This window comes from Ictidomys tridecemlineatus, chromosome X (genome assembly GCF_052094955.1).
Source record: "Ictidomys tridecemlineatus isolate mIctTri1 chromosome X, mIctTri1.hap1, whole genome shotgun sequence".
NCBI classification, from domain to species: Eukaryota; Metazoa; Chordata; class Mammalia; order Rodentia; family Sciuridae; genus Ictidomys; species Ictidomys tridecemlineatus.
In genome coordinates this window covers 27,098,982-27,117,137 of record NC_135493.1, presented here as the reverse complement: position 1 = coordinate 27,117,137, position 18,156 = coordinate 27,098,982, and the positions used below count along the sequence as shown (strand labels likewise).

Sequence of the window (18,156 nt, the reverse complement as noted above, 5' to 3'; positions counted from 1 at the left end):
TTCTGTTACATTAGTCAATTCAGCCAGATGTTCCTTCCCATCTCTGGGTCTGCAAGGAGTTGGTTCAAGAAATTAAAACTAGCCAAGCACATGCCTGTAATCACAGCTACTTGGGAGGCTGAGGCAAATAAGTTGAAGGCCAGCCTGGGCAATTTGATGAGACCCTGTCTCAAAATTAAAAGGGTTAGGAATATACTCAGTGGCAAAGCACCTTAGGTTCAAACCCCCATTACCATAAAAGATAATAAATTAAAACTAGATATAGCTTGTGAACAAGTAAAATGCCCTAAAATGTGATAGGAGGTAAAGTAGAATCAAGAGCCAGCAAACTCCTGCCCTGCATGGAAAATATGGTCTACCAACATAGTATGCTCATTCCTAGCATACTACATCATGAATATGCATTACTCAGCTCTGCCACATCAGTGTCTTTGCTGAAGTTGTTCAAAGATTCTAGTCTCACCCATCTATATCTTACATAGTCTATTTGTGCACCTCAACCATTCAAGCTAGAGATATGCGACAGAAAAAGTATTTTAAAATATATTTAAATGAAAGCAAGTGAACCAGGAGACAGGCAATTCCTGCCATTTATAAAAAGAATTGGACTCCTAGTATTTCCCTCTTGCTACATCCTGCCCTTTCTTTGTTTACCCTTGTATATTTGGTGATAATCTCAGCTATATTAACATTTTTGGCTGAAGTTGTCTATAAAAAACCTAATGTCAGTTTTCTGCACCTACCAATTGTATCTATACATATTATTCATGGAATCTAAGTGTTATAGAAAAGATAATGTGCTTTGAACCATGTTGCATGAGAAGAGATGAACGAAAAGTGAACCAACTCCTGTCTGATACTCAGCACCCTTCTCTTACTTTCCTTTACTCTACCCATGACCTTCCACTTTCATTTTCTCTTTTTACTTCCCATGTAATCAGTGGCTGTTTTATTTCTTTTATAAATCATTGAGATTTAGCAAAATATTCTCAACTACAGGGAATTTGTCAGCTCAAGTAAAGCTTAGCAGCATTTATGGACAAATGAAATGCCTTAAAATGTTGTGGTTCAGTGGTAGAGCACTTGCCTAGCATGCACTAGGCACTGGGTTCAATCCTCAGCACCACATAAATCTAAAATAAAGATTTTGTGTCCACCCAAAACTAAAAAAATAAGTATTTTTTAAAATATTGTGATAAGAGGCAAAGCAATACACAAACCTTCCTATATCTGCCTTTAATTAAAAAATAAATAAATTCTCTTAGTATTCTCCTCTTTGTTGTAACCACTCCTTTTATCCCCCTCTTACATTTGGGTAATTGTTGGTAAGGTCTCTTATATTGGTGTTTTTGCCAAAGTGGTCCAAATAGTGTAGTCTATTTTCTGTATCTGTAGACTGAATTTAAACATTCTAAAAGAGAATCTAGAAATGTGATAGACAACACCACACACTTTGAACCATGTTAGATGTGAAAGTGAACTAGGAGTCAGCCCATCTCCAATCCATTAGTCATTCTTTCCCTCTTTTGTTGTATCTTCCAGTATTCTTAGTTTTATTTCCCCTTCTATGTTCCAAGTACTCAGTGGTCATTTCTGTTATGGTATTAATATAATGACATCAATGAGTTTGGGCCAAATATTCTCACCTGCTCTTCTGTACATAGTCAGTTCAAGAAGTAAAACCTAGAAAGTGAAATACCTTTATAAACAAGTGAAATACCTTAAAGTATTATCATAGGAGAAAGGTAGCATCAAGTACCTGCCAACTCCTGCCATTTTTACAAAGTTTGTCTCCTGATATTCCTATTCTTATCATTTCCCTGTTCTTTTCATTTACTCTCTTCCCTTGTAGATATATATATATTTTTTTTTTGGCAAACTCTTTGCTAAAGCACTCCAGAGACCAAAGTCTACTTGGAACTTGTATTGTCAAGTATCAGCAGTTCAATCTAGCCATATACGGTATAAATACAACATTTTCCAAAGCATGTTAGAATGGAAACAAGTAAACAATGAACCAGCTACTTCTGCCTCTTAGTTGTCAGTTTCCTTGTAAGTTTTTTTTATTTCATTCAATGACATTCCTGATTTTATTTTCTCCTTTTCCCATAAGGATATTTTATCATTCCTGTAGCATTAGCATCTTTTCATGGTTTTAGAAGAGGCTACACTTCAATACGCTCACCTTGAAGTCCAAGGTCAAGTGGAGAAGTTTAACTGGCATATAAACAAGTGAGAGTCCTTAAAATAATGAAATAACACAAAAGAGAACCATGAGCTCCTGTCTTTGCATCAGTTTATGTCTCCTAACTTCCATCATCTTACCACCATCCCTCCTCCACCACCACCATTTTATCATCTTTAGATTGCTTCCAAGGATTCACAGCCTCAACTTCACCACCTTCACTGCAATGGGTGTCTTGCATGTCCCCCTGCCATTATAGATCAGCATCCACTTATCAGAGAGAATATTTAGCTTTTGTTTTCTAGGAAGTAGCTTACTTTGCTTATCATGATATTCTCCAACTCCAGCCATTTACCTGCAAATGCCAGTATTTTATTCTTTTTAACTGCTGAGTAATATTCCATTATGCATATATACCACAGTTTCTTTATCCATTCATCTATTGAAGGGCATCTAGGTTGCTTTCACAGATTAGCTATTCTGAATTGATCTGCTATAAACATTAATGTGGCTGTGTTACTATAGTAGGCTGATTTTAAGTCCTTTGGGTATAAACTGAGGAGTGGGATAGCTGGGTCAAATGGTGGTTCCATTCCAAATTTTCCAAGGAATTTCCATACCACTTTCCAGATTGGTTGTACCAATTTGCAGTCCCACCAGCAGTGTATGAGTGTGCCTTTTCCCCCACATCCTTGCCAACACTTATTGTTGTTTGTATTCTTGATAACTGCCATTCTGACTTGCATGAGATGAAATCTTACAGAAATGCAAATCAAAACTACTGTAATTGCTAAAGATGTTGAATATGTTTTCATATATTTGTTGATTGATTGTTTATCATCTTCTGAGAAGCATCTGTTCAGCTCCTTGGCCCATTTATAGATTGGGTTATTTGGGTTTCTGGTGTTAAGTTTTTTGAGTGCTTTATATATCCTGAAGATTAGTGCTCTATCTGATGTGCATGTAGCAAAAATTTGCTCCCAGAATGTAGGCTCTCTCTTCACCTCATTGGTTGTTTCTTTTGCTGAGAAGAAGCTTTTTAGTTTGTCTGTCACCTTTATTTTTCTTTTTTATCATTCATATGTTTGAAGGTCACTTCTATTATGTTAATGCCTGAACAGAGTCTTTGAACAGTCTTAGCCTCAATATTCCTCCTCAAGGTCTCTGTGTAGCCAACCAATAAGTGAATTCTGGAAAGAGTTATAGACAAGTGAAATGTCTTAAATTAATCAGACAGGTAGATAAAGTGAACCAGTAGCCAGCCAACCTCTCCCATGAATCAGAACACTTCGCCTAACTTCCATCATCCTACCATTTTCCTCCCTGCCACTACCATTTTATTTCCTTTTTATATACTCTGTGTGTCTTATGGTCTCCTGTTCTGTTTTAGTATCCTTACACTGGTTTCAGAGATACATGGTCTCAATAAAAACACCATGAGCATTGTATGTGCCCAGCCCAGTGACTAGAAATCTAACAGTACATTATGGAAAAGTGTAGGGCCTTAAAATTTAGATAGCAGACAAGGACAGGAGCCTTACTATTCCTGCCTTGAGCCAGCACTCTTATATTCTCCTTTCCTCTCACTGTCTCCCCTTCCTTTATTTCCTGGCTACTTATATTGTGTGTTTTCTGGTCAGCTTTGTTATTTTAGTTATTTCACTGAAGCTGTGATTAATCTCAGGCGTCGATTCACAACTTTGCCAATTATAGTTGTATATGACAATGGACTCTAGCAGCTTGTTTTAGAAATAATGAAAAATGTAGTATTTTTGAAAGCATAATAGATATAGGATTTATAGATATAGGAGGCAGAGAAGGAGCCAGCAAAATCTTCCTCCTTAGCTGTCTACTCTCTGCTAACTTCCTTCCTTTTACCACTGACCTCTTCCTTTTTATTCTCTCTTTTGACCATCTATAGTCTACTGATCATCTCTTTTAGTGTCTTTAGAGAGGTTTTAAGAGACTGGGCCTGGATTTGACCATCATGAGTACTCTGGTTCTCCAGACTAAGGAGGAAATATAATAAAAGTATGGATAGGTGTGATGCCCTAAAATAATGACAGTGTAGGAAAGCTATAATTCCAGTTCTTGAACCTTAGCCAACATTCTGTCCTAACCTCCATCTTCCTAGTACTTCACAGGCTTTAGGAAAAAATCCATCCTCAATTATCTCAACCTCAAGGACTGTGGGTTGCTGCAGCTAAATGCCAGTCCAGAGTGACACTCAAGCCATAGAATCTGACAAGAGATTATGAACAAGCAAAATGAACATAAATAGGTCATAGGTTGAAGTAGTATCTGGATCTACCCCTTGCCATTTAGCAAAAAGATCTGTCCCTTAAACTCTCTAAATATTGGTTATCCCTTTTTTTTCTACCTCACTTCTGCTTTCTTCACTTTGTCAATGGGGCTGTGTTAGTGATTTCTGCATATAATACCTAATAAGCTTTCAGGACAAGCAGTAAGAATTAGTAATATAGAGCACTTGCAGGCCAGAAGAACAGGTTGAAGTGACCACCCTACTGCATTTGATTTGTGCAGCTGTGGACACATGTCATAGGGCAAAAACATTCAGTCTGAGATGGAAGTTTCTCAGCAAACCCATGTTTTGTGACAGATGTATCTGGGAATAAGTTCGGGCACATTGAAGATGATTGAGGGCAAATCTCACTTCTAGGCCTTATAGCAGAAGTGAGATTTCTGGAATCAATTCTCCCTCTGTCTGTACTTTTTTGTTATTTTTATTTCACATTTTAACATGCTATGTGTTTTATCTAAATAGAAGTGTATTATTTATCAATGTCAGATATACCACTTTCTAATACATCCTGTGATTATTGACCCTGGAAACCAGGATAGTAGTAGAAACATTCTCAGCTCCTTTCAAGAAAGGGAGTTCCACTTTTCTAACCAACAAAACACAATAGGCCAAGCACCAGAGCGTACTCCCTTCACCCTAACAGCAGGTAGGTGTACAGTTGGTCAACATTCTTGTGTAATATTTGTTAACTGCGAAATATGATTTGGCACAGTAAATGAATTAAAGCTATTCATTGAAGTTTTATCCTTTGTTATTTATTTGTATGTATATTTGGAGAATGGGAGTCGGTTAATGAGTTTAAGCATCAATAGTAGTCTCCAAGGTAGCTTCTCTACTGATTTTAGTACAGAATATAGCAAATGAGAGAATATACTGAGTCGTAGTTTCCTTCATGAAGGAGGCCTTTGGAAGAAAACTCATTATGACAAGTTAATATTAATATTTAAAGTACTTTGTTATCAGAAAAGAGGGGTGATTCTCAGTGATGCAAAACAAACTATTTGGCTCTTTGTCCAGTCTTTTTTGATTCATCACACTTATGAAAGGGAGAAGAAGGGGGCTGAAAGTAATAACTGAAAAAAAACTGTTCAATTAAAATATTTTTGAAGACTACTTACTCATGTAAAGAAATATAAAAGGCAAGAAATGGAGGTGGAGTGGCTGGACAGACACACAAGGGGAGCTTCTAAATAGTGGTTACATTCACCTGTCAGTTTATAAATATTCATCACATACACACTTAAAGATATGTACATTCTTCTGTATTATTATACTTCAATAAAATGTTTTTACAATGCAAAAAAAGAAAACTTTAAAGAATTGATGGGGATTTTGGTAATACTGATATAAACATTTATCAAAACTCACTGAATGATACATTTAAAATTTGTGCATTATATTGGGTGTAAACATTGCCTCAAAAAGAAATAAAAATAACTGTATATAAACATTGAATTCTAGTTAGTGACCTGCATGCTGAAGTCTTTAAGAGTGAAGTGTACTAATGTCTACAACTTATTATGAAAGAATTCCAAAACTAAAACAGATTGATGGATGGAGATGATAATATTAATAGTAGAATCTGATGTTCACTGCATGTTTCTTTCAAAATTTCTGAATATTAAATTTTTTATATTAAAATGCTTGGTGGAATCTACAGAATGGAGGAAGAGTTCTTGTCATTTCTTTATGAATAGAAACCTGGCTTCAGTCCATTAATGGCCTTAATGCATCAACAGCAAATGAAAGCAGGAGATAAGTAGCCAACAGAATTAGCAGAAATTTCTGAGTGAAGTGTCCCAGATGACAGCAATACCCAATGGAGCTGGTGGTGCCCAGGTGGAGATGGCTTAGGTGTGAACCCTGGGGAGAGTACTTCAGGAAGATTAGGTGACAGAGACACCAGATGGTAACCAGAGCAAATTAAGAAGAAAATGGTGGATGTTATACAGATGTCAAGACTCATTTGTGGACACATGTAAGACATACCCTGGGGTTTATACCATCATATACAACCAAGCTGTCAGTTTCACTCATTGGTATTTTTGTGAATCACAAGTGTCTAAAGTACTCATCACTAGAATCTGAAGCAATCTACTGTGTTTGGCACATTAAGCTGAAGAAAAGGTTTTTATAACCCTTGTTAGGGTTAAACTTGTTCAACATTTTCCAGTTTCATAAAGCATTATATTTTTATTAAAATAAGAAAAACTGAAAATATAGGTAAATGAAACAATATTTGCTTGAAGTTGTCACTTATGTTTGTCCATATAGCAGCTACACTAAATAAAGTCAGAGGCGCTAAAATGGAAAAATGCATATTTTCTCCATCATGTCTATTATTTCAGAAACCAAGAATTGGTTCCATATCCAAGGCTTTCTTCATTGCTAATATGCGACCCTAGAGAAGGAACTTTTAATTTCATCCTTAACACTTTAACAGATATGGTGAGTAGAAATACATAACCCTCACAATCATGATTTCCTTTCAATGTCTTTCCAGGGTTTTACTGACATTTTGCTGGAAAGAGTCATGCATGGGGGAGCCAACATTACAGGTTTCCAGATTGTCAACAATGAAAACCCTATGGTTCAGCAATTCATACAGCGCTGGGTGAGGCTGGATGAAAGGGAATTTCCTGAAGCCAAGAATGCACCACTAAAGGTATGTTCCATGGCATGTAGAAACCTATGGCCAGCTTTTCAAAGCATTTCCATTTGGCCTATACATACTTATAGTCATCCTGTGATCAAGTGGTCTTCCCTTAGAAGTAATTCAAAGATGGGGAAAAAAAAGAAAAAGAAAAACAGAAAACTGCAGGTGAAAACTAAATCTCCAAATAAAGAAGGTATAGATAATGAGATCTTTTCAAATCCAGTGTTCAGGAATAATTTAGCTTAATTTTTTAATGAACTTCATTTATAATATATTCATAATAATTTACAATATTATAAGAATCTGAACCAGGCAAAGGGCAAAGGCAGTGGGAATAGGTAAGGAAGATTGATAGTCTGAAACTGAAAATTACATTTTACATTATTTATGTGATTGCTTTGTATTAATAAATTCCATGAATCTCAGAACACCCAAGTGAATTATACTCTAATACAGAGTATGTGTGTGTGTATATGTATATATGTATATATGTATCTTGAACAGAAATGTTTCTTGCCTTCAAAGTATCTTTAAAAATAATTAGACTATCTAAGTTGCTCATTTTCACAAAATCAAGACAAGACTATTAAAATCAGAAAGTCATTCTTAAACTGCACAATTTTATGTGTTCCCCTATGGCTAGAAATCTTATTATTTAAAACTCAGGAATTAAAGCAGATAAATTAAGGGGAAATTATTCATGTTACACAAAAAATCCTTCAAATGTATTTTTAAGTAACTCTTTCCCTCATTGTATTGGTTCAACTATGAAACTGACTTTAAATTCTTCCTTCTTGCTACAATGAAAGAATGTACCATGCTTGTAAAATAAGATGAGGGGTCAAGTAGAGTCAAGACCCTGCCCTAAAAAATGAAAGGGGGGAATCTCCTTTCTCATGTCAAGATACTCATCCTCACATCCTTTCCCTGTGGCAAGAATAAAAATGAACAGTAGGGAATATACACCAGAGAAGACAAACATTCTGTACCACCAGTGCAGATCCACCCTAAATGGGTTATATTCTGGAAATGTGAGTTAAACATAATTGTTCCATTCAGTTGTCATTTGCTAGTTAAGTGGTACCTCATGGTTGTAGTGATTATTATATACCAGACTTTTCCAAAACAGCTTGTTTTTAAAACATTCTGCCCTGTGACCAGATCACGTGTCTTAATTTGGTTCAGTAAATATGACCACAATCCCAATGTGGAATCCTGTGTAATTAAACATTTTATAATGTACTAAGTTGGTATTTATCCTCCTATTCCATTTAGGTGAACTTATACAAATTTAGATTTTCATTAAACTTTAGGCACTGCTTTAGGACTCTTAGATATATCAGGTAATAGAACAATGAAATTCATTTACTCAATACTGTAGAGGATGCCTAGATTGTTCCAGGCACTGTGTTAGGTACAAGAAAATGGACAAGGGTAAAAAACACAAAAAAAGATAGTGCAGAGAAGTTTATTCCAGCTCTGAACTTCTAGAAAAGAGAAGACAATCTCAGTTCTGGATTATCCATCAATAATATCTGAAAAATACAATGTAAGCTTCCAGAACCAGCTGAGAAGAAACGTTCAGGTTTATAAGTAAAACCCTTCTGGAATGGTTGAATAGAGTGTTACAACTTTCATATTATTTCTGCTTAGTACTACTTGAATTAGACAAAAATCCTACTTTAAAAATTGGTGTACAATGAATATGCCACAGTGAAACCCACAAATCTGTATAATTAATATGTATCAATAAATGTGTAAATATTTCTATACATTTAGAAGAGCTCAGAAAGATATTTATCATAGTTCAAAATGGTCATATTACAGGGAATAATGAAAATGTTTTATTATTATTGTGTAAGTCAGTGATATATAATTAAATGGGACAAGCAGCTAAACATGAAAACTGATGTACAATATTTTTGCTTAGGAAATAAAATTGTCTAAAGTTAACAATTGTCCTAATGCTGAATTTAGCCTGTATTTTATAAATGTTTCTTCTTATGACTGTCTTTTATTTGGAGGGGCACATTCTAGTGCATGGGTAAGTAGAAACTGAATAAAGTCAAAAATTAAATAGCTCTTTTGGAATGGCTTGGGAAGGAATTAAGATTGCTGACAATTTATGCAGTTGACTGGAAAGAAAATCACCACTATGCTGCCTTTGTGTACTGCAAGGATGGGCAGGCAGACACAAAGATTTTTCTTCATGAAAGAACATAATGCCCCTGCTATAGTCATACTTGATGTTTACTTCTGAAAGAAAAGTAACATGAGAAAAGTCAGAAAAGTAAATTGATAGTTGTAGAGGCACAATATATTCACTCCCAATTGTATTTGGACATTCTATATAGAGAGAATTCCCTCTAGGACATTTTCTTACATTTAAAAAAAAGTCAACAGAATTTTATATTCTACCAGTATATGTCACCCCTGCAAAACAGGGGCCAACTTATTTTAATCATACTTTGTTGATCCATTTAATGAAAATGCATCCACCATTTCAAATTGCAAATAATCAAATCCCTTGCATTAAAACACTGGCCTAATCCTGAATTGAGCATATCAACATATCCAAGAAGAAGAAAATAAGTGTTCTTGCCTGAAAGAGGTAATATCATAAAGTATTGCCTACAAATTGTCAATGTTATCAGATTTAAAACTCAATAACAATTGTAATTTTCTACAATTGAAAACCAGCTTTGGTCTTTGCTACCCCCCAGGAAACAAAAACTGATTTATTGCTGGCCAGAGGTCCTAGCTTGCTAGAAACACGGACCAGACAGAAATGATTAATGTTTTCCTCCAAATTAATTTCAAGCTGTCTAACTTAGCTATTTCCATTTTCCCCTAAGTAAACACCAGATCTGAATTTTCTATTACAAACAGCAATAACCCACTCTTGCTTTAGGATATGCTGTTTCCTCTCCAATCTATACATGCCATCCTTTAACTTCACAAGCATTTCTTTCCCCATAAAGGACCTGGCCTTTTAGTAGTCACTCACTCAATATGAAACACAGTATTGAGGCAAGAGAGAGATTCCCTTGAGCAATTTAATCTTAATAATCTTAATACAACCACACATGTGGTAAGAAGCATCATTCTAGAATGAATCAAAGTCAGGCTTGCCCACAGAGATCTCTTGACTCAAATAATTAGGATAACTTGTAGAGCAAGAGGTGGAGACAAATGGAAATTATAAGGAACAAGGCAAGTTTTGAGGATGTCATTTGTCATGATGTCTTATTTTCCATGCATCCATTTTAGTATACATCTGCGTTGACACACGATGCAATACTGGTCATAGCAGAAGCTTTCCGCTACCTGAGGAGGCAGCGAGTGGATGTGTCCCGGAGAGGCAGTGCTGGAGACTGCTTAGCAAATCCTGCTGTGCCCTGGAGTCAAGGAATTGATATTGAGAGAGCTCTGAAAATGGTAAAGACCATAATGGGCTAGTGGGCTGGAGGGGCCTTACAAAAAGACACAAAAAGAGGAGAGCTGCCCCTCTAATCCCAGTGGCTCAGGTGGCTGAGGCAGGATTGCAAGTTCAAGGCCAGCCTCAACAACTTAGTGAGGCCCTAACCAATTTAGGGAGAACCTGTCTCCAAACAAAAAATAAAAATGACTGTTGGTGTTAACTCAGTGGTAAAGCATCTCTGGGTTCAGTTTCTAGTACCAAAAAAAAAAATGAGACCACAGTTTTTAAAAATGCCACACTAAAAGGAATAGGACTAAAGATACAGAAAGGATGAACATGGGTATTTATTCACCCAAATCTAGAACCCTAAAAGTAGGAGGTTCTACCTTAAAGTTTGAAAAAATGGTAAATTGGGGTCAAATGAATTTTGAATAGCAAACAGAACTTGGTACCCTCAAAAGTTATGGAATGAATATGCAAATAACGTCCATAATTCAAGCCTTCCAGAAATATGACATTCCTGAGTGAGACTTGTACATTTTATAAGATTGTTCCTAACTTCAAGATAGACGTGACAAAGGACAATGGCATCCTCAGGCTCATCCAACAAATTATTAACCTGAATAGACTGAGAAACTGAGCCAGTGTGATAGCATTTCTGTTGTCAAAAAGAACATTTATACTATTCTACATGGTGGAATGCAGGAACATGATACATTTCTAGACCTACTTAAGAGGCTTTTGACCAATGCTGCAAAGAAAAAGCCTAAAGAAAAGTACAAGGAATCAATGGATAGACAGTCAAATAGGTCACTTGTTTTTAGTATTTACTGGGTAGGAGATCATTTAAGGCTTCAAGCAGTGTCCTTTGAACAGATTCCATTATTTACACTAGGAGCAGCATCACCCATTCATTGCAGCTTTCCAAGCAAGAGCTCTTTCCTGAATATTTTGCTTTATCGCCTGCCACATGTGCCTGCATACATTAAAATGAGCCTTCAAGAGTACAAGAATCTCTTATTTCTACCTAATTATCCTGATGTTTGGGACATCCAAATGAACAAAGAGATAGGCAATGATAAGATAATTCTGTGCACAGCCCAGCAACGAAGAATTTGTAGCGGCCTCATAACGTACATCATTTTGTGTAGTTGGCTCTCTTGCTGCCACCTTCAATTTGCCAAGTTGGAAGCATTCAATCAAAAGGGGTTAGTAGCCCCTGTGTCTCTCTCCAAGAAAGAGATATGACTCATTCTCCCATCATGCAGATTTTTATGTCATTATGTCAGTTCCCTAACAAATGCCCTAAGTGTAGTTTTATGGAGGTAGCACTGCACAATTTTGAAGAGCAGTTAATTAAATTCAACCTTCATAGCGGTTACAAGATTTGTATTGTCAGGTGAAACATAATGATGAGTGAAATATAAAACTCCCTCAGAGTGAATCAAAAGGAATTTTCATCAACAAAGGCTCAAGAGACAAGAGCCAGCATCTCCAATTGACTGCCCATTCATGACACAAACAACAACCTTCCCCAAATAGAAAACTGACCACCATAATGAATGATAATAAATTAATTTGTTTAGAAGAAAATGAGTTGCTCATACAATTATACATAAATGTTCCTGCAGGTCTAACTTACTGATAAATCTCCATCTATAAGCCAGGTAAGTAACCTTCCTCCCCAGGCCTTAATGACTCAAAGCACTCAACCAGAAGGATCCTTCTCCTCTCTTTTATAGGCCAACCTCTTTCTAATGCTCCAAACAGTCTCAAAAGCATCAACATTTCCCAAAAGTAGACAGTGCTTCAGTAAAATTGCACTATTCAGGAGGTCTGCAAGTGAGGCTAGTCTGAAGTATTAAATGTTTTATTGCATTAAAAGAAATCTCTTTTTACTTGAGTTAATTAAAAGTGAGATTGCATTATGCAAAAACATCCCTCATTGTGACTAGCACATAGTTATTTCTCAATAAATCATTCTCTTCCTTGAAAGAAATCTGGCAAACAAAATCATTGCCTGATAGAGGACCCTAAGGGGCCTGTTTTAATGAATATATAAGTATGCCACTCATTCAGTAAATATTTATTAAGCACCTATGACTATGTATCAGGCTTAATATTAGTATGCAAACTTGAAAAGAAAGGAGGGGAGCTCACGTTTAAATTGTTAATATGTAAACAAATTCTTTAAAATATCTTAAAGCCACTGGCTTTTGCACAGTCTACTGAGATATCTATCACAGAGTCTAAGTCATTTGAATACAAATTTATGGAACACCTGCTCTATCTCAGGCACTGTCTTAGTTGCTGAGAACAGGAAAAAAGAATGACTGTCATCTTAGGGTACTTCCTATCTAGGAGGGGAGCCAGTAATACATGGGTGATTAAATTAAGTTCTATACAGGGCTCTATGGATTAAAGAAGGGATCCCATATGGTGGGAAAGTATAACTGACATTGAATACCAGACCACCAAACATTTGAATCATGAGGTCTGGAATGTTTTAGACAAAATTTCAACTGAACAATTCATAAATCCCATGCAGATAAGCTGAATCTTTAGAAATATACAATTTTCAATGAAACTTGAAGCCCATGTATTTTTCACTAATGAAAGATTTTCTTAGTAAGTTTCTTTGCCATTGCCTCTGCCCTGCCTAACTCCTCTCCTACAATTTAGATGCTCAAAATGGAATATAAAGAGTTCATCATGCATTGCAATATTTGTCACTCCTACTCTAACTGAAAAAGTAATTTCTACTTCGACAAAGTTCCTCTTCTTTAACCAGAAGTGTAACGTCACCCTTTTTTGCAGGCACAGGTTGACAACAGTGCTTAGGTTTGTTGCATCAGATAGGCATTCATCTTGTTTCCAATTACTCACATTGTAGCACTTCTCTTTCAACAAGAATTCCATAGACTCCTACCAGTAAGCAAGCTCCCTTCCCTTTAAAAAAATGTTCCCTAATATTTGAGATCAATTTTCCCTTCTGCAGCACAAACCTATTATCACCTTCTTAGCAGTTTCTCATTTTCTCTAAATGAAGTTATTCCATCCTTTTATCCTGAGAAAATAAAACAGATTATCTTTCTTTAAAGCAAAGTTTTGACCCTTACTCATGAGATGAGTAATGCAAGTGGTTAACAGTAATGACTCATATCTATAAAGGGTCTTTCATCCAATGTCCCCATACTGTAAAAACAACTAAGGAACTCTCTTCACTTAATAGGAGTGGCCTCTTAGTAGTTCAAAATAATGGGGCTGGGGTTATGGCTCAGTAGCAGAGCGCTTACCTAACATGTGTGAAGCACTGGGTTCAATCCTCAGCACCACATATAAATAAATAAATAATAAGGTCCATTGACAACTGAAAATTTTTTTTAAAAAATAACGTGCTCAGGCCAAGGAAATATTGTAGCTTAAATGTGTATTTGACATCCCAAGCAGGAGTTCATATTTCTAATACCTATGATTTTCTAGTGCCTCATATTCTTGAACCCCTAGACTTAACAATGGTCATAGGTTAAATAAGAGGAAAAGCTTATTCCTGACACTGTATAACTGGTAAATATATAACCCTCTCCAGAAACAGCTAAATTCATTTTAATAATAATTAATATAGTTAGCATGCATAGCAATGCTTACTATGTGCCAGACACTGATCTAAGCATTACATATGCATAATTCATTTAACCCTCCCAACAACTACTAAGATTTCCCATTTTACAGATTAGGACACTGAGGTTTAAAAAAAACATTAAGAAATGTGCCCCTAATAGAGAGCCTATATCCTGGGAACAAATTTTTACCCCTCACACCTCAGATAGAGCCCTAATATCCAGAGTATACAAAGAACTCAAAAAATCAAACAATAAGATAACAAATAACCCAATCAACAAATGGGCCAAGGACCTGAACAGACACTTCTCAGAGGAGGACATACAATCAATCAACAAGTACATGAAAAAATGCTCACCATCTCTAGCAGTCAGAGAAATGCAAATCAAAACCACCCTAAGATACCATCTCACTCCAGTAAGATTGGCAGCCACTATGAAGTCAAACAACAACAAGTGCTGGCGAGGATGTGGGGAAAAGGGCACACTTGTACATTGCTGGTGGGACTGCAAATTGGTGCGGCCAATTTGGAAAGCAGTATGGAGATTCCTGGGAGAGCTGGGAATGGATCCACCATTTGACCCAGCTATCGCCCTTCTCGGACTATTCCCTGAGGACCTTAAAAGAGCACACTATAGGGATATGGCCACATCAATGATTATAGAGGCACAATTCACAATAGCTAGACTGTGGAACCAACCTAGATGCCCTTCAATAGATGAATGGATAAAAAAATGTGGCATCTATACACAATGGAGTATTATGCAGCACTAAGAAATGACAAAATCATAGAATTTGCAGGGAAATGGATGGCATTAGAGCAGATTATGCTAAGTGAAGCTAGACAATCCCTAAAAAATACCAAATGGCTTCTTTGATATAAAGAGAGCAACTAAGAACAGAACAGGAAGGAAGAGCATGAGGAAAAGACTAACAGTAAACAAAGACGAATGGAGGGAGAGAAAAGGAGAGAGAAGGGAAAGCATATGGAAATGGTAGGAGACCTTCAATGATACACAAAAGTATAAGAGGTTGTGAGGAGCAAGGGGGAGGGAAAAAAAGGGGAGAGAATTGAACAACAGCAGAGGAGGTAGAGAGGGAAGATGGGAGGGGAGGGGAGGGGAGGGGGGATAGTAGGGGATAGGAAAGGTAGCAGAATACAACAGTCACTAATATGCCATTATGTAAAAATGTGAGTATGTAACAGAAGTGAGTCTGCATTATGTATTTGGGGAGTTCAAAACCCAATTGAGTCAAATGTATGAAAGATGATATATCATGAGCTCTGTAATGTTCTGAACAATCAATAAAAAAAAGAAAAAGAAAAAAAAAGAAATGTGCCCCTGAATCATCCAATTATTAAGTTGTGGTGCTAGATGAATTCAAGGTTTTCAAAGTCCATGTTATTTAAACAAAACTTTATTCAGATATTGGAAATACTAAGATACAGCCATCAGACTCAAGGAACTCATGATTTAGAAGAATGCATTAACCTAGTTCAGGGAGTAGCCTGAAGAGTATTCTTAAGAGGAAGGGACTAATGGAAATGTCAAGTCCTTGAAAAACTGGTGGTAGAGCTCTCACTCACTCACACCCACACCAAACTTTATAACTAAAAGCCATACTGAGAAAATACTGCAGAGGAATTGAAGATCTGTATAGACTTGATCTGGTGGATAGAGCACAATGACTCAGGATAGAAATTCTCTAAGATTTCAAAATTTGTCAGTGGACCTCATCCCAGAGACCTATAAGGCAATAAGGCAGTGGTACTTTAAATTTTCGTACTTTTTTTTTTCCTTTTTGCCAGGTGCAAGTACAAGGAATGACTGGAAACATCCAATTTGACACTTATGGACGTAGGACAAATTATACCATTGATGTGTATGAAATGAAAGTCACTGGCTCTCGAAAAGTAAGTAACCAAAACAGACAACTAGAGAAAAAGTCTCTTAGAAGGTGACACTAGTCAGATACAAAGAAATAGGTGTTAGGAAACAGACACAAAACAAATTCCCACACATCATTTTTGCCCTTCCATCCCATGAGGAGTATAGATAAAATGCACAAGTTGCTTTGTAATCAGAATGATACTTTTTTTCATTTTAAAAGGAGGATTTCACTCTGAGGCTGGTCCTGTAAAAGTGATAGACTCACAAGTTATTAACAGCTTCCTACAATAAAGGGACAGAATCACAAATTTCATAGGATGTTTTTATTTAAACAGAAACTTCCAAAGTACATATGGTCTCAGGAAAAATAGTAATAATAGAAAAATGGGTCTCCTTCTCTTTTTCCAACTCACCTACCAAAAGGATTCTGGAAAAGTACCTTTCTCTATAGCTGAACTTTACATGATCAAATTTGCTTGTATCCTACTAATAGTTGAACTGAGAAGGAAGCAGGAATTTAGTAGATATTTAATAAAACCTCAGAATATAAAATATTTAGCATCATGTCTAAAAGATAATCACTGATTTCCCATCCCTACCTTCCAGCTTTCCTATGATTTGAAACAAAGGATTTTTCTGCTTCAGGAATTTAAAGGGGGGTAAGGCCAATTATCCTACAATGGGATAAATTATGTCATATAATATCAGAGTGAGATGGAGGTGGAAACCCCCAGGACAGTACATCTGTGCATCTGTGTTGGAGTCCTTGTAGGACAGAGGAAAACAGGACATCAGTCCTTGTAAAAGTCAAGCTACTAAAAAAAAGGTTTCATTTTACAATAGCACTTGAACTTCATGCAGTACTTTTTGAGTGAAAAACAGGCATCCAAGTCAAATGTCTGCTCTGTTGTAGGCTGGCTACTGGAATGAATATGAAAGATTTGTACCTTTCTCAGATCAACAAATCAGCAATGACAGTGCATCATCAGAGAACCGGACCATAGTTGTGACTACCATTCTGGTAAGTGTGAACCAAGAATAGGTAGGCTTTCTGTACATTAAGACATCTGCTTCCTATAAAGTATCATTTAGCCAATGGAAAAAATGTAAAGAGTTCAAGTAGTGAAAACTTCCAACAGGGCAGATCAGGAAACCCTCATAGTATTTTTGCCATGATGATGACTAGCATGCAATTTTTAAAAAGAAAGAATAATTCAGAACAAGTTCAGATATCATTCAACTCCTTTGCCCTGTCACACTCCCATAGGACTGATGCTTCATCTGGACTTGAAATCTAATTCTTCATTGTGGGGGAGGCAGCATTGTGTAAACAAGAGAGTACATTGGGGTTCTAATATTAGAACTCTTGCTAACCTCTGTAATCGTGCAAGTCACAACTTCTCTGAGCTTCAGGTTGTTGTTGTTGTTTAATACAAAGAATAGGTATAATAGCAATCTCCTACCCATGTAATAAGACCATTTCAAAGCACAATTCGCCACATTAAAGTTTTCCACAATGAGCTGGGGCTGTAGCTCAGCAGTAGACCACTTGCGTAGCATGCGTGAGGCACTAGGTTCAATCCTCAGCACCACATATAAATAAATAAATAAATAAATGGTTCTGGGGTTGTGGCTCAGTGATATAGCACTTGCCTCACATGTATGAGGCACTGGGTTTGATCTCAGCACCACATAAAAATAAATAAATAAAGATATTGTGTCCATCTACAACTAAAAAAAAGAGATTATGTCCATCTACAACTAAAAACAAATTATTTTTTTAAAAAAGTTTTTCACAACATTCAAAACACTATTAAGAGGATGTGAGATAGTAGAAGGGAGATCACTGGAGTAGAGGAAGGGGACTGATTGATTGAGAGGGAGGGAGAAGGGATGACAAAAGGGAGGAACAGTGGAATGAAATTGACCAAACTATGCTATGTACATGTGTGAGTATGCCACAGTGAATTTCACCTTTATGTGTGTGTATGTGGGTGTGTGTGTATGTGTGTATATATATGTATATATAAAGCACTAATTTTGAAAACTCTAAATAAA

The 18,156-nt window shown here is 36.3% G+C and overlaps 1 protein-coding gene across 11 annotated transcripts in view; it reads left to right on the top strand.

The window, feature by feature from the left end:
* Nucleotides 1–18,156, top strand: part of Gria3 (glutamate ionotropic receptor AMPA type subunit 3) — a 273,117-nt gene that overhangs the window by 174,057 nt on the left and 80,904 nt on the right. For all 11 annotated transcript variants that reach the window (XR_005733696.2, XM_040285043.2, XM_040285039.2 and 8 more), the window contains 4 exons: nucleotides 7,012–7,173; nucleotides 10,435–10,602; nucleotides 16,017–16,121; nucleotides 17,012–17,119. Coding sequence is in view for 10 of the 11 variants with exons in the window: in XM_040285043.2 (XP_040140977.1) it covers nucleotides 7,012–7,173; nucleotides 10,435–10,602; nucleotides 16,017–16,121; nucleotides 17,012–17,119 (543 nt within the window). In the remaining variant the exon portion in view is untranslated. The remainder of the gene's footprint in view (nucleotides 1–7,011; nucleotides 7,174–10,434; nucleotides 10,603–16,016; nucleotides 16,122–17,011; nucleotides 17,120–18,156) is intronic.